At 31.9% G+C, this 20,309-nt stretch overlaps 1 protein-coding gene across 7 annotated transcripts in view; it reads right to left on the bottom strand.

Moving 5' to 3' along the window:
- The window catches only part of LOC118183197 (uncharacterized), a 509,384-nt gene that overhangs the window by 153,400 nt on the left and 335,675 nt on the right, over positions 1–20,309 (bottom strand). For all 7 annotated transcript variants that reach the window (XM_085809465.1, XM_085809466.1, XM_085809467.1 and 4 more), the window contains 4 exons: positions 14,592–14,662; positions 8,441–8,627; positions 6,340–6,492; positions 4,844–4,933 (listed from right to left, as the gene is read on the bottom strand). In XM_085809465.1, the coding sequence (XP_085665591.1) occupies positions 4,844–4,933; positions 6,340–6,492; positions 8,441–8,627; positions 14,592–14,662 (501 nt within the window). The remainder of the gene's footprint in view (positions 1–4,843; positions 4,934–6,339; positions 6,493–8,440; positions 8,628–14,591; positions 14,663–20,309) is intronic.

Genomic DNA, 20,309 nt, shown 5'->3' on the forward strand with positions numbered 1-20,309 from the left:
ACAGTGGAGATACTTCTTTCAATGCGGGACACTTTATGCTCACTGAAAAATATCTGCTAAAAACTGATTATGCATCAATTATTTTGTGTCTGGTTTAGACACTGAAACAGTGTTATGGGAAAAGCAGATTTAAACGTCCAAAACAAACACATTAATGCTCTCAATACATGTAGCTCTAAAATTCTTCATGAAGTTTGAACTTGTAAAGCATCTCAGGGCGTAGCAGAAGCATTAAATACTGTTTTATGGAGAGAGCTTACAACTGCACAAATTTAAAAATACCCCAAAATGCCAATCTTAGTTTGACGTAGATTTTGAATAAAACTCAATCGATTTCGAGGGCCATCAGTCACAAGTCAATCTTCTTCAGGAGCGAAAACATTTTTGCTAAACTTTTCGCTCCTGAAGACTGTTGGACTTCCGAAATCAGCACAGTTTTATTCAAGATCCATATTTGCTTTTTTGCCTAGTTTTAAGCTTTATACCGCCGTGCTTCTCTTCCAATTTAAATTGCAAAAATGTCGACCTACGAGAAATCTTTATTGATAATTGTATGAAAATATTTCATCAAAATTACTTTATAATATATTTAAATGAAATATTTTTATACAATTAAGGAATATTTGCAATGAAAAGCAAACGCATAAGTTACTTTTGTATCCAATTCTCCCAAATTTCATGTATAAAGGTACTTAGTTTCTTTCTCTTCATCGCTCTTCTTCTTCCCCTTTCCTTAGGAAACAGTAACTCCTTTAATGTATCTTTTCAGAAATAAATGTTACATATTAAAAATGATTTAAAAACAACTGTAGCTGACAGTTAAAATTTGCGACAAATAATTCATTTTTAAAAATGTAATTAGTTTAATGCACTTATATATATATACAGTAACATTTGTCGTACCCGACAATTTCAAAATAGTGGCACTTTTGAAGGTCTAAATTTTAATTCGAAATTTAGGCCTATGAGATAAAGAAAAAATATGTAATTGGCTACAAATCTGGTAACACTCACCTCCGTAAAACAGTATTGCATGCCTATACGACTGGCATGCTCATGCAGCTTCTAGTCGTATTTTGGCATTTTTTAGTCATTTTAGTCACATTTTCTACTCATAATCATTTATAGTCTTCATTTTGTCTCATTACGCGTATTAGTCGCAATCGTCATATTTTAGCATATTAGTTAGTCATATTTTGGCATGCGCATGCTGCGGAGCATACCAAAATATTCGTAGGACGTTCTCTCTCACAATGTGTACCATTTTGAAGGTCGAATCCATTATTTTAGAAACGATTCATCTCATTGCTGGACGCCATATTTACTTAGTCTTTTGCCTGGAAAAATGGAAAGAACACTACTTCTTGTTATTACAATGTTACAAAGAACTACAATGTTGGCGTAATTTGTAGCCTGCAAATATATACGTAGAATGATAAGTCCAGTGACGAAGACCATCTTAGTTTTAAAACAGGTCTAGTGCCCGTGCCCGTCATCTTGGATTAAGTGTGTGTTCGGAGAAAGTTAGTGTTAATGAAGAGGAGGTGCAGTCTTGGGTGGATGTATAAAATTCAGTTCGCATCAAGTTTCCTCAAGAGGACTGCTAAATAATCAAACATATACTGGCGACATGAAAAAGATGTTGATAAAGAAAGGAAGGGGAAAGTGCAGTCAGCATGCGGAGCAAGAAAATTACGTGAAGGTAAGCTGATGCAGGCTTGTTTTGCCAAGCAGTATTAATCTATGTTAGCCTATGACGTTATGGCGCATTATTGTACGCACATCGAATTTTTATAAACTCCGAAAATAGTCTTGTAAACAGGCAACCGTTGGGAATTATATATCGTCACAATAAGAAATTCATAACTTTCATGAGGTAATAGATATGCCAATTTTAAAATGTTACTTAATTTTGTTTTTTGAAATGTAAAACTCCTGCGCATGCGTTTAAATTAAAAATAATCTATACGATTTTCGATGTTGTTTATTTAATCGTTTCCGATAAATAGAAAAACATATTGAAATTTCTACGAAACATCATCGGGTAAATTCTTGACATATAAGTAGTAGAAAAGCGTTGGATCAGCAACATGATTCAAATTCACAGGTGCAATGCACAGCTAAAGAGCCCGCAGGGGGTGCAGGTTGCATCATGCATGCCTTCATGGTGTGGTGGTCTGTACGCTGGGTGTGTATTCCAGAAGTTCGTGGTTCGACTGCCGGCGAAGGCGTTTCTCATTTTTCAAGTCTTGCTTCTAAACAACCTAATGACTCTACAATACAGTAAGTTAACTAATAAGGAGGTCGACTGAGATAAACGTCGCAATTTGATAAGAGATTACATTTTATTTATTTTCAGAAGTAATTTCCTTTGTTACATAAATTTTAGGATTTTTAGCCGTTGCATTTTTTTTTTATATATATGTTAACCTGCAATTTTTTATTCATATGTGCCCTTAATAATTTCCAATCTTATTTTCGACACTGCTTATCTACATGAACTCCGCTTAATTTTAGATGTAAAATTTTATAATTTTGTCCGTACATTTTAAACAATTATAGTTTCCTACGTACCTTAAATTATTTCTTATGGCTTCTGTTTAAAATGAAATAAAACAGTAAAAATTAGTAGCATTAAGTATTAAGATTACGAAAACATCATTATAAACAGAAGATATACGAAATAGATTAAAATTAAGAGTACATAGGAAACTAAAAATTTTCAAAATGCACGAAGAAATTAAAAATTTAAATCTAAAATTAAGTAAAGTTTACGCAAATATTCAATGTCGAAAATGAGATGGAAAATTCGTAAGGGTACATATGAATAAAGAAATTTCAAAATAAGATATCTAAAGAAAAATATAGCGGCCAAGAATCCTAAAACTTAAGTAACAAAGGAAATTACTGCTGAAAAATGAACAGATAATCTCTTATCAAATTGCGACGCTTATCTCGGCCTTTCCTCTTATCAGCTAACTCACTGTATATTGCACACCTGTACCCCCCAACGAGCTCTTTTGCATTGAGCCTGTGAGTTTGAGAGTCTGTCGCTGAACGAGTACTTCCCTAATATTCATATTGTTGCATTCTACGGTTTCGTGGATTTGGAGTAATTGATGATAACACTTGATGAAGAATCAAAACACAATTTATTCGGCAGTGTTACAGGACAGTTCGAAAGACACATTTACAGTAGTCGAAAATCTACGTTAAACACAGCCTTCTATAACAGTGAAGACAGCTTCACAGCAAAGCACTAAAGTACAGCTCCCGACTCGGTCGATCTCTCTCAAGCTAATTTCTAAACTCAACCCACTATTAGTGTCTCCCAAGACAAGCAGAATATATATATATATATATATATATATATATATGTATAATAATTAAAGAAAAGATAACAAATTAAAAGAAGACCTTTGTGGTCAAGAACTGTCCGCATTAAGCTGCAAAATTTAGAAAACAAGTTAAAAGAAAATTCTTAGTGCTTACTCTCAAAAGTGGCTTAGATACTGTGGTTCCGGTGATAATTTTAACATAAGTAAATTAAGTGCAATGAAAAGTGTAAACATTAAATAAACAATATTAACACTAGAATATTTACAAATGAAATTCAAAACTAATTGTAAGTAATATGCTGATCAAGGTAAGGCATACTTTTAATAAGAGAATAAAAGTGTGACATAAGACTTAAACAAAGATACAAAAACAAAAAAGCGGTAAATGGTAGATTAGCCCAATTCGAATCTCATTACCGACTCTTCCGGGGAAATTTTATAATGATTTTCGAATTCAGCTAATTCCATATCGCGTTTCGTCGAAACAGAAAATTGAAAATGAATACGAAACTCTTTTTGAATATTAATTGAAAAAAACTTAGTCATAAATTTTAGCCTCAATTTGCTGTTCCAGTTCCCGACGCGTCCGCTTGAAAAAACACATTAAATAGTAAGAAAAAACTATACATAATGGTCTTGTGATGCCAATGTACAAAATAAAATAAATAGCGATTTGCTATTAGTCAAGTTTACAAGATTTTAAGGGAGAACCTACTAGCTTATAGAGTTTAAACTTTGTTAACGTAGATAAAAAATTTTAATTTTAAAATTTTAATACAAAGCGAAGAAGACTAGAAAAATATTAAAATTATTTTTATTAAAAGGGCCTTGCTAGGACCAAAAATCATAACATGTGAAAAAAAATATTTTTTAAAACAGACCTGGAACGTCGATGTCTTCTTGCTGGGAGAGAGCTTTAACTTACCTTCGAGAATATTCCCGAGAAAACCGCTATGAATGCGTTTTAGAATGTTCTCGCTCCGTCTATGACATATCGCGCAAAATATGCAATCCTGCCTTTACCTGCCACTTTCTGGCACCCCTAACTCATCTTTGCGGGGAAGCTATCTCACAGCAGCTGGGCATTTTACAACAATATATATTCATATATCCGGAATCGAGGACATCTCGTTGCTACCGGTTAAGAGAGATTCGACTGTATCATGAAAGTGTTAAAGTTTAATTTTATTTAAAGAAAGAAATTCACCGTTCTTGAAACTTAACAACTAAGAATCTTAATTAAAACCGGCACAAGGTTGAAAAGGATTAATCAAAGAAAGTCTTGCTTGATAAGTCGCGAAATACTTGGTTTTCAGGGTATGAAATTAAAACCTCTATTGTTTGATATACAAAAATATCTTTAAAATATATAATTACATGAACTATTATTATACAGAAATGGTAGAAACTTACTATCAATAACTGAAAGTGGTTACTAAGTGCACGATAGAAAAAATAAATAGACATATCTCATTAATGTAATTAAGGAAACTTAGTTGACTTACCCCATCAGCATTGGAATCTGCAAACCGGATATTATCGGGCATTGTTCTAAGAAGGTCCAAAGCAATTTGTCTTTTATGTTGGGAAACTCTCTGTAAAATTAAAATTTCAGTGATACACAAGTACCCCAAAATGGTTGTCTCACATTTGAATAGAATTTTTTATCTCTTCGTAATATTTAAAATGCTTACACAAGCCCCATAATATAACCTGGATCTGCCATTTTAATTTCAGCGAATTTCTGTGCATGGCAGTAAGGGGAAAAAATGAACAAATCTAGTAAACAGTAATTAGAATATTTAGTACTTTTCTATTAAAAGGGTGCCACTTAGCGCCAAACATAAACATTGGCTCGAAATCTAACTGGATGGCGGCAACCTTAATTGTACATAAAGCTTCATGAAAAGATTAATTGTTTTATGTATAATAAGTGTAATATATATTCTTTTTAGTGTGCGTAATGCAAGGTTGTGGGTGATGACGATTTATGAAATTCTTTGACTTTTCTTTAGAAAAACCGATCGCTCTACACATGGGGATTGTTTTACCATAAAAAGCATGCTAAAGAACTGCACAAATTCCCATAACGCACAGCTCTGGCACTGCGCACATTATACATTCTGTGTGTTATCATTGCGCAGCTGCTCATGACGCAATCTAAATGGGCTACCATATTAAGCACTTTGGCGACTGCTGCCTTGTTAACAGAAAAGTATCAACATTTCTTATTGATAGAGGAAATATTACAATAAATGGCTGGGATCACTGCAATTGTTAATTAGTATTATAAAATGTTAAGGATTGTTTCAAATAATTAAACTATTGCACTTAAATGCTTCAAAGAAATGGAAATAAATAAGGTTCTGAATAAAAGTATATCAAAATCAAGGAGGAAAGCATGTTAATTTGACTTGTGTCGATACAGTTAGGGACACCTTTTTTATAGAAATATTACATATGCTGCAATGTTGTTCGATATATGTCCTCAAATATTTTACATGTATAAAAGAAATATTGTACTGAAATTCGATTAGGGTATACTTTTATTTAAGACAGCCCGTATAATCCAAATTCAAAAGCTTCAATAAGAAGTTTTCAAAGCTTTAAATTTTTATTCTTTTAAATAACAAGGTAAATAATTAAAAATTCTGTTCTTCTGTATTACAATATCCTATAATTTTAAGGCAAAAGATTCATAACCAATTAGGAAATATTCTTATTTAACTTGCGGCCAATGTTCCCTCTAATATTTTTATAGCCACGTAATGTTATAATGATCATTATGATACATTTTTGAATCGTGGTACATTATTTGAACAATTTACAGGCATTTACAATTATTTGGACACTCTGCAGTCCACGTGGGACTTGGAAGTTGAACCACCACCTCAGCTTCACAAAAATCAATGCTCGACCACACAGCATAGAAGGAACATTGCTTGTGAATCATGGCAAAGAAACAGTTTAGCAACCGAGAAGATGGAGAAATAAAATTTACCTCGTCATCTGGTGCAAGGCTGCATAGGTAGTTGTAGTAATGTGGGCCTTTACTCTCCATAATGTCACTGACCCGAGATCGATATAGAGTGGCCCAGACACGGCTACGTAAGTGGGCAGGGATTCCTTTTCGGACTAGATTCTTCAGCTCTTTCTATGAAAAAACAAATCTGGAATTGAAACAACATATATATGAATTCTGCAAAATAAGTAAAAGTTAGCACGTGGGCTTGAGAATATAACGCAAAGATATAAAAACAAAGTTGAAATTCATAATTAAGTTTAGTATCTATTTCACTGACGAAAGGAAAACCAGGGTCTAAGTTTTTCTGTTCCTTTTCCCTTCATCAGCATGTATAAAAGACGTACGTAAGAGAGATTTACACGAAAACTGATATCATAGGAAAGAATGTTGTATTTCTGATATTAAGCCAAAATGCTGACTGAAGTTACTTAACAATGACAAACTGAAATTTGGGCCATGCATTATTTTCCTTTGTGCATCATATATGTGTAATAGTTATGTAACTAGTACTATTCTAGTAGCAATTACCTATTGATATAAACAGTATGCTGAGCTAGTCTGCAATATTACTGCAATGCAGCACGTGATTAATGAACATCACTGGTTTGTAATTACGAATCTAGACAATGACTCGTGGACTGGACACATCTACTGCTGCCAGACATTGAGATAAAAGACTTTAAAGGATCAGTTGTCTGTCAAAGGAGTTGATAATGAATGAAATATGGAAATGCTATGGGCTCAGAAGAAGTTGGGCGAGACTTTGAAATTCTCTCATCACAGGTAGGAATGTTATATTTCTGATATTATGACAAAATATAGCATTAAGGCTCACAACCCAATGGCAAATGTATTGAATTCCAGGACTTCAGCATATTGAACGTTCATATTTCAGTCACAGAAGCGGAATATTGCATAGGCCGAAAACTGGTGAATTTTGAAGAGAAGCTTTAGGCTTACGAATCTACAAAAAGGGAAATTTGTGCCCTGTGAAAAGTAAAATTAATCTGTATATTAACAGATTATTGTTTCGATTGAATGGAAAAGCCTTAAATTCGAGAATATTGAATATATTCGGAAAAATCTGTAATGGTAGAATATCAGTATTGTATTCTAAATAAAATTTATAGATTAATTTTTACATATTAAAGCTTTTATAAATCTAACTTGTTTCCACTTTATAATTACATTTTTACAAAGATCTGAATAGGATGTTTACAAAGATCTGAATAGGATGCTTACAAATATCTGAATAGGATGTTTAAAGAGATCTGAATAGGATGTCTGAGAATATATGAAAGAGTTTCCTCTTTTAGCGGAACGCTCCAGTCTGTTTCGTTCTTTTGAAGAATGCACATATCCATCACTATTTCTCATTAAGTGTTTGAAGATGCAAACAGACAGCCATTTGAAAATGAACATACGTAATGAAGAAAACCAATCATTTAGGAGTAAATCAAATTTTTATGTAGATTAATGGGCAATACAAACAAATTAGATACTCGGAATCAGAGCAGGAGACATTACCATTTATTTTTTTTACATTGTTATTCTTTATATTGATATTAATTACATAGTGTTGCCGTCTTTAATTTTAGTGTTATCAATTGTTAGTTACATTGTGAAATTAATATAACTACGCAATCATATAAAGCTCTATAAAGGAATATTTCGATTTATGTACGCAAATAATTTAAGTAATGTAACTTCAAAAAACAGTTGATGCGAAAATTTCGCAAATGCACTGGTAATAATTGACGAGTAGCAATTTCCCGCTGTTTTTACCCTTTTCTAATTATGCAAATATCATGCTAATAATAAAGATGATTTGTAATTCGTTAATGTCCATTAACGTTCAATCTGTTTTACTGAAAATAAGATTACATTAAACCATAGTTTTACAAGCCCAGAATACATTATGAAGTAGCTAATAAATGCAAACTGCTCTAGTAGTTAGGCGCTTGTTCATTTTGCATCGTATGATAGTTATGCTCGATATTGCCTATAGCATGATTCAACTAATGTTACAGGTTTATGGCCTTTATATTGAAGTTATTATGATAAAAATCTTACTGACCGAAGTCGGCAATGTGGGATGATGCCGGAGGTATTTCTTCCATTGCTGTTGATGTTGTTCGTACTGCGGCCCTATGGCAGAATAATGTTGATGGAGCTGCCTACAAATATAATGCACGATGAGGCTTTCCTCAGCATAGCTACGACGGAATCCTAAGCCATCCACATGAACAAGTCCACGAGCTAAACTAAATGGAAAGATGAGAAAAGATTTTCTGTCATTGAAATCAGAGATGTAAACTAAATTTCTCAAGCAAATGAATCAAAACTTTTTAAGGAAATGAAAAATTTCTGCTTTATTTTTTCTATAACAAAGCATCCTTCTTCGAACATTCAAAATTTAATTTAGATAAATTAATTCTAAATTATTAATTTACGAAAACCGAATGCGATACAATTTATAAATAAATTTACATTTACCAATAAATATATGTTATTGTGAATTTTATTGCTTATCTATTATCAATTATATACATTCTACCGACCACAAGCTGTTTGATAAAGCAGAAGTTATTTGGTATAGATCAAATCCTCAAAGCACCTGTCCATATTAATTTTCATGTTATGATTTCTTGCACAGTCATGCTTCATTTTACGAGTTTCCGCTTTATAAAAACCTTGGAAAAACACGAATTCATTTTTTGGAAATGATAATAAAATAGAATAAATACATAAATGGCTAAAATAGAATAAATACATAAATAGTATAAATAAATAAATATAAAGAAAATTAAAAAAATAGTTCTGTGCACTTAAAATCTAGCAGTTTGGTTTTGACACGGCAGTGTTATCTCGGAGGCAAATCTGGGATTAATAATAATACTTTACTTTACGAATTACCCCCAGAAACGAAGCAATTCAAAAAACGAAATTTTCCTATATTTATATTTTTTTGAGTGAGTGGCGTAAACTGGGAAATAAACTATCATATCTAGATATATACGTGAAATCAATCAAATTTTGTCTTTTACCCGCCTCCCAAATTTCACCTGTTGTAGGTCACCCGATTTTTAAGAATTCCAGTCTTACCTTGGAAATACTGTCAGTAAATTAATGAGTTCTTTTGCCACATTTTTATTTCTTTCATGAGCAATTTTTTTGCAAGTTTCTGGGTTCCTTTTTGAAGCTGTAAATTCATTTATTGGAAGCAGTGAACAACTCAATCTAGTACGTTTGAAAAACAGATAAGACATGTCAGAGCCCGACGCCTTAAACATGTAGTAGTTATGGTTTTTATTTTCTACTGCTTTTAGTAAGTTTTTTTTTAGTAAATGTTCTCAACAAGGGGTAAAAATATTTTTCTTCTTCCCTCCTCTCTTTCGACTTAGTAGTTGCTTTAAATCAAATGACAAAAAAAATCTCTTCACCCCAAAACTCGATAAAATCAATATAATTTTGTTTTATTGACCATCATTCATCTTTTATATTTTATTTCTGAAGTCGACAGCATGTGATTCATGGCCGAAATATGATCCAGGTGCTGAAAATATTTTTAATGTTATTGCACTTAGTGAAATGTTTCTAAGTAAAATAATTTCTTTCTGTAAACAAGACGAAATTCTGACCAACATAACTGTTAACTGAAAAATTATCAATTAAATATTAATTTACTGATCTATTACTACAGTTACTACAGTTTAATTTTGTTTTATTGAACATCATTCATCTTTTATATTTTATTTCTGAAGTCGACAGTATGTGATTCATGGCCAAAATATGATCCAGGTGCTGAAAATATTTTTAATGTTATTGCACTTAGTGAAATGTTTCTAAGTAAAATAATTTTTTTCTGTAAACAAGACGAAATTCTGACCAACATAACTGTTAACTGAAAAGTTATCAATGAAATATTAATTTACTGATCTATTTACTACAGGCTGTTCTTCGACTCGACAACTAGCCTGCATCAATTTGATATTTCAGATTTCATAAAAATGTAAAATTTTTCGCTTAATTTACTTAAAGTAAAGTAAAAAAAATTTCATGGATAGTTTTATAAAAAAAAATTTATAACAAAAGAAAAAAAAAAAGAAAATTTAAGCAGAAGATTTGTTTTGTTTATTTATATTTTTTAAAATAATGAAGTAAGTTTACATAGTAGCATTAGCAAATTAATATTAGCTGTTTTTAATGTTGCGCGCATTTTGTGTACTAAACTACTTTTTATATACCAGGGTTTCTTAAATGTTTTAGAGTGGGTACCCCATAATAACTATGAAAATTTTGTGGGACCCCATAAGCATTGCGCAGACGCGTGACACACGCATGTGTAACGCTCACACTAGCGTGAGCGAAAATATCAGGTTCTTCATTTGTACTGTAATATACAATTACAGTTTTAGGTCATTAACTTTAATTTTTGAAGTAAAATGAACTTTTTTTGTTATAAAAAATGCGTCGAAACGTTTTCGTTTTTTTTTCTTTATATGTATTGTTTTAATCTGTTTTTAGAAACATTATATAAAAATATTTGGTAATTGTAAAATATTATAATAAGTTATAAAATTTTATCAAAGTTGTAAAATTTTTGGCGCCCCCCGATTGCAGGTCCCGAGATCCTTACTGTGGGTCGCGACCCACAATTTAAGAAACTCTGTTCTATACCATAGGATCACAATACCATGCAATTCTACAGCATAAAATCCAAATATAAAGCAACAGTTTTGTAAGCGATCAGTGATATACACATTATTGGAACATTAAAAGCAACTGAAAAAAATCATAATTTTAAAAATTTAAAAGTGTAAAGCAGCAGGACTTTTAAGTCTGCTTGCAGCAATCGAGCTTTCAAAGTATAATATGAATTTATGCTGAATTGTGCTCAGACCCAGTTATTTTTACCAGGTTCATCTACTGTTCAGATTACTGTCAATGATATCAATGACATTTCCTAATAAAGTCATTCTCTTCAGAAAGACAAACTGAGGTAACTCGAGATATATTTTATAACTGAAATTACTCTTGTTATAAGAAAAAAAATCTAAATGTTCCTCTGTCGTCTTTTCATTCCTTTTTTGTATTTTTACTAAGGATTATACTTTTTGCTTTCTCTGGCTATTTACTTCCCAGCTTATGTAAGGATTTCGGTAGATTATTTATGATCGGATGCAATCTGATTCTCTCTGTAGGGTTTTCCTTATATTGCATAACAAATTTATTTAACGTTTTTCTGTTCTAAACTTCTCAACTTCCCCTCACATTCTCTCGCCAGGATGTAAATTTAAAGTTAAGCGAAGTGCTTTTTAAATGTGTGAATATCTCAGTTTATTCAGAGTGTGTTTCGCTAGCCAAGTGCACGTTTCGTTGTTATTTCGCGGTCACGCTAGTAAGACTCTTGGCCTTATCAGTTTAGTATCACGCCGGTTAGATTCCTATGAGTCCACTTCTTAGGCGTAAATCGAAGTGCGTTCTTGCATTATTTATTTTCAGGTTCGACTTGTATTATAGTCTAAGTTTAGTTACCACCGCAAGTGAACGGTGTTTTTGTAACGCACGAAGTCCGTGCCTTTCTGTTAAATTAGTTTGAATTAATAAAGGGTTATTTTGCACCTTTCTTTTGTGCTGGTATTTAATTCACGCCTGTGCGAGAATTAGCAAGGATCATTGTAGGATTTAATTTAGTTTATGTGGAATAATAGAGATAGGTCTTACACCTTTAGAGAAAATTTCTAGTTTTTATGGCGTAGTTTTGTTTATTTCATTTTCTCTATAATGATAATTGTTATAATCAAATTGATTATAATGTAAATTCCTTGTAATAACGGAAACACATGACATGATTGGCCTTTAATGCAACCTAATTGCTATACTCTTATTTACAGACATTTCTGTTCCATGAGCCTTATCCTAAACCTTAGGTTTCAAGACTTTATATGGAATTTCTCCTTTCTCACTGTGTGTTTCTATGATGTAAGCGGTAGTATGTTCTACTGGCAATCGGGAAGTCCGTGGTTTGAATCCCAATGAGGGTGTATATGGTTTTCGTGTTTCATTTGTCGTGTTTCGTTTGTTGTTTAAAGCCTAATAGACGCCTAATAATATAAAGCCTAATAGACGCTTAGTAAAGCCTAATAGACGCTTAGTAAAGCCTAATAGACGCCAAAACGTTGTAAAAAAATTGTAACAAGTAGCATTTTTACATAATGTTATTAAATTATTTAAAAATAGAAAATATTTAAAAATAAAAGTGAAAAAAGGAATTCTTATAACCGAATTAAAAACACATATACAAAAAACAAATACATTAAGAGTAAAAATATATGAACTCCGTCCGACATGTCTATATTGGACAAGTGAGGTTTTGAAGCATATAATAATTAGGGTGCATTAATTGCTTTAAAAAACTAGGAACATCGTAAATCGTAATTTTGGCAGCCCTATATAAATTTATTTTATTAATCCTTTTTTGGAGGTCCACCATCATAAATTTACTTATGGAATTGCCGAATTAAATTACAGATATATGGGCATATTAAAAAAATATACCTTACACCAAAGATTAAATAAAAGTTGGATTTAGTAGTCTTACAGATTAAATGAACAGCACTGCGGTTTGAAATAACATCCAGAATTCTAATTCTTAAAATAAAAGTAACTTTTTGTTAAAGAAGTCTAAGAATTTTTTACAAGCAGTTAAATGTTTGCAAATCTGAGTACGTATATCGTAGCTATAGATGTTGAACGATTTTACATGCATTAAATTTATGAAACATAAGATTAATTTACACATATTAATCTATGATACATAAGCTGTTAAAAAAAACTTAAAAATTTATTTAAGAAGGAGTTAAGAAGTAAAATCCTGTGCTATTGCTGGAAAGATAAAATTTAATTTAATAGAGAATACATACATGAAAAAATATCTCCTATGAAATGTGAAGTGAAATTTAGATAGTAAATGTATACTATTGTAAAAATAAAAAATTTGAATTTGTAAGTAATTAAACTGGAATTGTTAATTAAAATGCAAACTAAAGAATAAAAAATAAGAGAATTATTGCTGATTCCATAGAATGATCTCGACTTATCAAGGAGAACTGGAATCTTTCCACACAACGACCAACAATACACAAGGAGCGCGTTTCGTTAGTTGCATTTCTGAACAAAATCCCATTCCAATTTAAAATTTTCTATTCAGATTTATAAAATCCGAATTTAAGTCTTAAAGAAGTTAAGAAATGTGAAATAATTCCCCAACGAGCGAATCGAAAATTGATTATAATTAATTTAAAAAATAAATATAGTATTCATATACAACAATACTTAAACTAAAAATAAGAATAAATGAAAAATATAAGAAAAAAATGAAGTAAAAATCAAGATGCCAACGAAATGAAAGAAATGTACAATATATATATATATATATGTGTGTGTGTGTGTTACACATAAAGTATGTTAATCAAAGAAATTAGATTAGAAATAATCCCCTAATTCTTCACTTTAATTTGTGTATCTGCTCTGTTCTAAAAGTAAAAATATATGTTTTATATAATTTATAATAACTATATTAATATGATATTTTATAATTTATAATAACTTTTCGGGACTGCGTCTTTTCACAATTAAACAGTTTCATGCTTTCTTATGTAATCCTGCAATGAGGACAGCTCTTCACCAAGTGAGATTAAAGTATCTTTTGATTACATACATCACGCTTTGTTGAAAGCGCACTATCTTTCCGCTTTGCTCGCTGCTTACTAACACGCGTGGCTCGCCTCTCTGCTTCGTCCATAATCTAAGATATAAACTGCAAAGAATGTTATGAAGATGTGGTGCATATCGCACCCATGATGATGTGTGAAGAAGAGTCTGTAAATCAAGAATTAGCTGTCCAGCAATAAATTACTGTATTCGCCCACGTCTGTCTGTAAAAGTAATCCTTGTACCTACGCTGAAAAGCCATCTACAAATTGTTACTACACCACCATCTTCAGTCTGTTTTAGCTATCGGTCAGTCATCAACATATTTACCGATTATATTATATATGTATAAAAGAGAAGTAATTTTTTAGAAGAAATAATTTTATATATCAGAAATATTAATTACAAATATATGATTGCATTAAAGTAGTTAAAAATTATATTTTACTCATAATGATAATAAAATTTTAATTCTAAATATAATAAAATTATGAGAGAATGTACTTCCTTACTTTTCGTAGACGGGAAGCGTAGGATTTATTTTTCTAGCTTCCTCTAATAAGGATAGAACCCGTTCTCTGTGCTGTAAACATGGGAAAAAAATTCTTAAAAATTTATTACAACAATTTCAATATTTATCTTCAAGTTATTATCAAATAACACATTAAGACCAAAGTTATGGGTACGCAGTCAACGTTTTAAAATTAAAATCTTATTAGTTTACTACTGAAAATATTGTATGTACGCCAGGAGCCCAGGGTCAGACCCACGCCGCGTTAGCAGTCCACACACTAGTTTCGCCTCTTCTCGGAAACCTTCCAAAGGGGCCGAAACCCCAGAGGACGACACTTTGCTAAATGAAACATATAGCGATACACGCAGCCTGAGTTCAGACTTCACATTAAAAGCTTTATTCTTATATAAAAGCGTGTTGTATGACTTCGAGCCATTTTAAAAGTGTTTCTAGCAATAATATATGTACGAGTTAAGAAAATTGCTTTAAGTACAAACGCCGGTATGAGGTAAACGTTGTTGCCGTGGTGTATAAAATACTAACTCATTTATTTTTACCATTATTAGTATGATCCATAAGTACATACATATTAATTACTAGATTAAAAGTTATCAACTAGTTTTGCCCATTTATTCCTCTCACTATGTATCAGAATGCTATATCTTCTAAGATCTTTCTTAAAGAGATGCATTTTGAAATGTAATTTAAAATGAAAACTAAAAGCATTTTATTTCAGTGTACAATAAAAGTACATATGAACATTAGTGCCCAAACTAAAGTACATATGTAGACTTATGTAAGGTTTTAATAGCATTATTGGAGGTGCTAAAGTAACAAGAATCAGCGTAATATTCATAAATTTGCAGGCCTAGTTTTAAACACAGAACTTTTTAAGTTGCAGAAGTGCAAATGACGAAAGAGAAGCCATTGCAAAGAACGTACCTAGAAGTTCTTTGGTCAGTGCTTAAGTACTTAGGCGATAAGAATGAGAGAAAGGGAGTCCAGCTACTAATGCCATCTAATGATGAAAAATGGAAAAAACTGTGAAATAACTTTCTTGAGGGTAAAGATGGATTGAAATTGGGGTCGTTGAAGAAGTTTCTTTATTTAACTCTTTGAAGAGCGGTGGTTACCTGTAGTAACCACCTTTTCTATTGAACGCCTTACTCACTCGTGTGAGTGATTTTCAAGACTGACCGTTTCTGAAGTTGCCTTGCAGCTCACTAGATGGCAATCAAGAAACATAAGCCAGTAGTTGATGCAGCAATTCGTCATCAAGAAAATAAGCATCAGCCATCGAAGACAACATCACAGCGATGTGCACTCTGCAGCAGCAGAAAAAGGCCTGTAAGAACAGTGTGGGAATGCAGCACATGCAAAGTTGCACACTGCTTGAAAAAGAAAAACTGTTTCCATGAGTACCATAGAGACTGATTTGTAGGGATGTGTTCTGTGGGCGGTGGTCACTGACACTAACCACCAGAAGTGGTCATTTTTTTCACGCGTCTTGGACAAAATATGTGCAATTGTCGCAAATAATTTCATTGTAACACCTGATATAGTAAATAAAACAAGTCTTTTGCTGAAAAAGTTAATTGCCTTTTCCTGCCACTCAAAGAGTTAAACCTTCGACACTAGGTCCTGCAAATTTATGAATATTACGCTAAGTCTTGTTGCTTTAACACCTCCAGTAATCCTTATTAAACTCAAATAAGGCTTTAATATGTTAATTATTGCATATTCCAATCGAGCTTTAAGGAGTCGAAACTGAAAACAGCAAAAAAAATAATTCGATGAATAAAAAAATTCGAGATATTTGAAAATAGTTCTGAAAAGTGCATAGGATGCTACACCGGATATACATACAAAATATATTTACCTTAGAAAGACAGAAATTACAGCGTGTATTATTGATAAAAATTATTTCGGTGAGCAAGAAATGTTGAAAAATAAATATAATTACGAAGTTTAATTTTTTAAAGTTATAGGCAAATGATATAAAAATATAATGGTTTTCATTAAGTAATTGACGACAAAGATTCACTTGAAAGTGGTGATAAAAGTTAATTAAATAAATGCTTTATCTACATTTTGTAATATTATTTTTCATTTCAATAGCAGAAGTATAGCTTAAGTGCTTTAATACAAATATGGTATAAGAAAAATACTTTAAAGAGGATACTTTTTTATTTTTTTAAAACATACACTGAATCAGAAAATAAGATGGGAAACGACTTCTCTTCTTTCTCACGTGCACCTAGTTTCATTTAGTTCCAAATAAAAATATGACATATTTGTAAAATAAATTAAAATTTTATGCATATTTTTAAATAATCACAAAACAGCATTTTATTTGCCTGGGAGTGTTAAACTAAAAATCTCAGAAAAGTTTGAATTCTGCGATTTCGGAATAATATTTCCGTTCTGCTTATGGAGAAAAAAAGCAAAGAAAATAATCTCAGCATCATTCTAAAATAATTCGTCTTATCGTACATTTGGAACTAAGGAAATTCGCTATATTGAGAAATGTCAGCATTAAGCTTTATAACTTTTTCTATCTAAGAAATGTTCAGATCGACTTATCGAAAATTCGAACTGCCGAATTTACTCGTACGTTTATTAATGCATGCATTATTATTATTACATTTAATAGGTATAAAAAAGAAACATTTTTACTGGTTCTAATATTGCCTAATTTTACCCTTTTTCAGCCCGTCACATGATTTCATTTGCATGATAGCCATCTTCACCCCTACCAGTTTAACGCCGAATAAATTCCTCTGTAGCCTTGAGATTCCCGCGTTTGCCAGAATGTTGTGCCTCTCACATGACAATAACTTTGTGTTAGGTAATCAAAAACGTCATTTAAATTGGTAACCATGTTACTTCATAGTCTTTACTTATGGAAACAGCCTTACATAGTTTACCTTCGTGCACCCTAGAACGCTCCCATATACTTGTATTATGACAAAGCGCCATGACGACACAGTTTGTATATGAATGAAATCCCTTTCTACGTACTTGATGTTGTTCACGCTTCGATGTTGCTACCAAATTTGTTCAACACTCCGAAGACACGTAACGAAGCTGTTCCATTAAATCAGTGTCCTTCAAAATACACCGACAACGGAAAAGCAATTAAGCGACTGTCTACCACCGCTAAATTGAATTGAAGTGCCTCGCATGCATTGAGTCATAGTTTTAGTTGCAAGACATCTTTAGAGTCCGGCTGATTACAATAGAGCAGAAATGAAGGACGGCCAACGAAGATTTCTATTGCTGATTTCCTAAACTGAATGCAATTTTTGGAATAAACGAAATCTTACATTTCCACAAGATAGATAGGTAACTTGTACTCTTTCTGACATTGTATTTCCTTCCATGTGTGAATGCGTTTCAAATGTGAATATGAAAATTTATTTGTAATACACTTTTAATCTTATAATAAAGCAAAACTGACAAACTCGTTTGCTTGTTGAAATTGCTGTATTACACGAAAAATTAACTCATACCAAAAAGAGAATTTTACACTAATTTTAGATATTTCAGAATCGCAAATCGAACTGAGGTTTCTGTTATTTTAATTATGTTTAGTTTCTATGAAAACGAGTTTAATTCCACTTGTTACTTTTCGTTGCTTCCTAAAATGACTATAACAGTTTACATCGCGGATTGAAAATACAGTAAACTCTTTCAATGATAACTTTCCTTTTGAAAAAAACCAGTATTTTTGAAAGTATACATCAATAACGGGAATGAATATCACTTATCTAAGACAACTACCTTCGCAGAATATCAGAATTGTCTGGAATTGTGCACGACCATCTTAAAGTCGGCTCACAGTATCTGTGTGTTCAGTTTACCATTATGTAAGGAATGAACGCATTCTGTATGTGATGTCCTTGTGGTCTTTTAAGCGAGAAAAACAGGATTATGAGGACTTATAGGATGATTTTGAGATTACATAAGACTGGGCCTGGGTGAAAATTAGGCTCTGCTTGTGCTAAAACAACGATTCGGCAATTCGGATTCCTCGATTTGAGTCCAGCTAAGTACACTGTCTATTTTAGTACGATAAATCACCTTAAGCCATTTGCTGTCTGAAACAACGTCTGATTCATACGAATCAGACCAAGGGATGGGATGTTTGCATATTTATTTTGCTGATTCCGAAGAACAGTGTTGTCTTCTGGAGTCTTGCTTGCATTACCAAGACATTTCACCCATTATTTTTCTGTTTAAATAAATATTTTTTAAAACACCGAAATGGTTGCATATCTTTAAATACAGCCGAATCCTGTTTGTAAAAAAAAAAAAAAAAAAAAAAAAAAAAAAAAAAAAAGACTGAATTAAAAATACTACCATCGATATGAAGATCCATCTTCATACAAATACCTATAGGTCCGAAGTCCCACGGTGACTGCCTACCAAAAATATTGCTCACCAATTTATGCAAGAAAAAATTTATTGCATATCTTTAAATACAGCCTAACAGCTATACAACCCTTGAACTAATTTATTGCATATCTTTAAATACAGCCGAATCCTGTTAGTAAAAAAAAGACTGAATTAAAAATACTACTATCGATATGAAGATCCATCTTCATACAAACACCTATAGGTCCGAAGTCCCACGGTGACTGCCTACCAAAAATATTGCTCACTAATTTATGCAAGAAAAAATTTATTGCATATCTTTAAATACAGCCTAACAGCTATACAACCCTTGAACTAATTTATTGCATATCTTTAAATACAGCCGAATCCTGTTAGTAAAAAAAAGACTGAATTAAAAATACTACCATCGATATGAAGATCCATCTTCATACAAATACCTATAGGTCCGAAGTCCCACGGTGACTGCCTACCAAAAATATTGCTCACCAATTTATGCAAGAAAAAATTTATTGCATATCTTTAAATACAGCCTAACAGCTATACAACCCTTGAACTAATTTATTGCATATCTTTAAATACAGCCGAATCCTGTTAGTAAAAAAAAGACTGAATTAAAAATACTACTATCGATATGAAGATCCATCTTCATACAAACACCTATAGGTCCGAAGTCCCACGGTGACTGCCTACCAAAAATATTGCTCACTAATTTATGCAAGAAAAAAGTGCTAAATCCCACGAAAAACTGCTAAATTTTTATTTAATTTTGTTTATCTCTGTTTGGGGTTATTTACAATACTATTATCTTAAATCGTAAACGAACTTATAATAAAACCGCTAAATTAACAAATACCAAAAGAGAAGATCAAAACCATTTAAACTCATCTCACTGTAGTAATCCATTAGACAACGAACTGCATTTGCTAATTATCATAATGGAAGACCCACTTTAACATTAACAATCCGTGTTAATTTACCATACAATTTTAGTTTCATTTTAGTACTAAAAAATAACAGAACATTAAATTTTCAGTTACTTAAAATGCTATTTGCATATATATAAGTGTTTATTAAATATAATGAAATCATTTTTGATGATGACATAGATGTTAACGAGGAAAGCCGACTTTTAAAGAAACAGCTGCAAACATTGCTAAACTCGTGCAGTCCATAAACCCAACCTTCAACAATTATATTTGTATCTTTATTTATTTTCATGACAGCTCTAAAGTAAGAAAAAGTAGTAGTTGAGAGCAAGCTAGCAGAAAAGAGAAGCGGAGATGGAATGCGTGGATTACAGTCTGAAGATTTTGTTAAG

The sequence above is a fragment of the Stegodyphus dumicola genome, chromosome X2, assembly GCF_044657685.1.
Source record: "Stegodyphus dumicola isolate Sdum_Otavi_A_Nest chromosome X2, ASM4465768v1".
NCBI lineage: Eukaryota > Metazoa > Arthropoda > Arachnida > Araneae > Eresidae > Stegodyphus > Stegodyphus dumicola.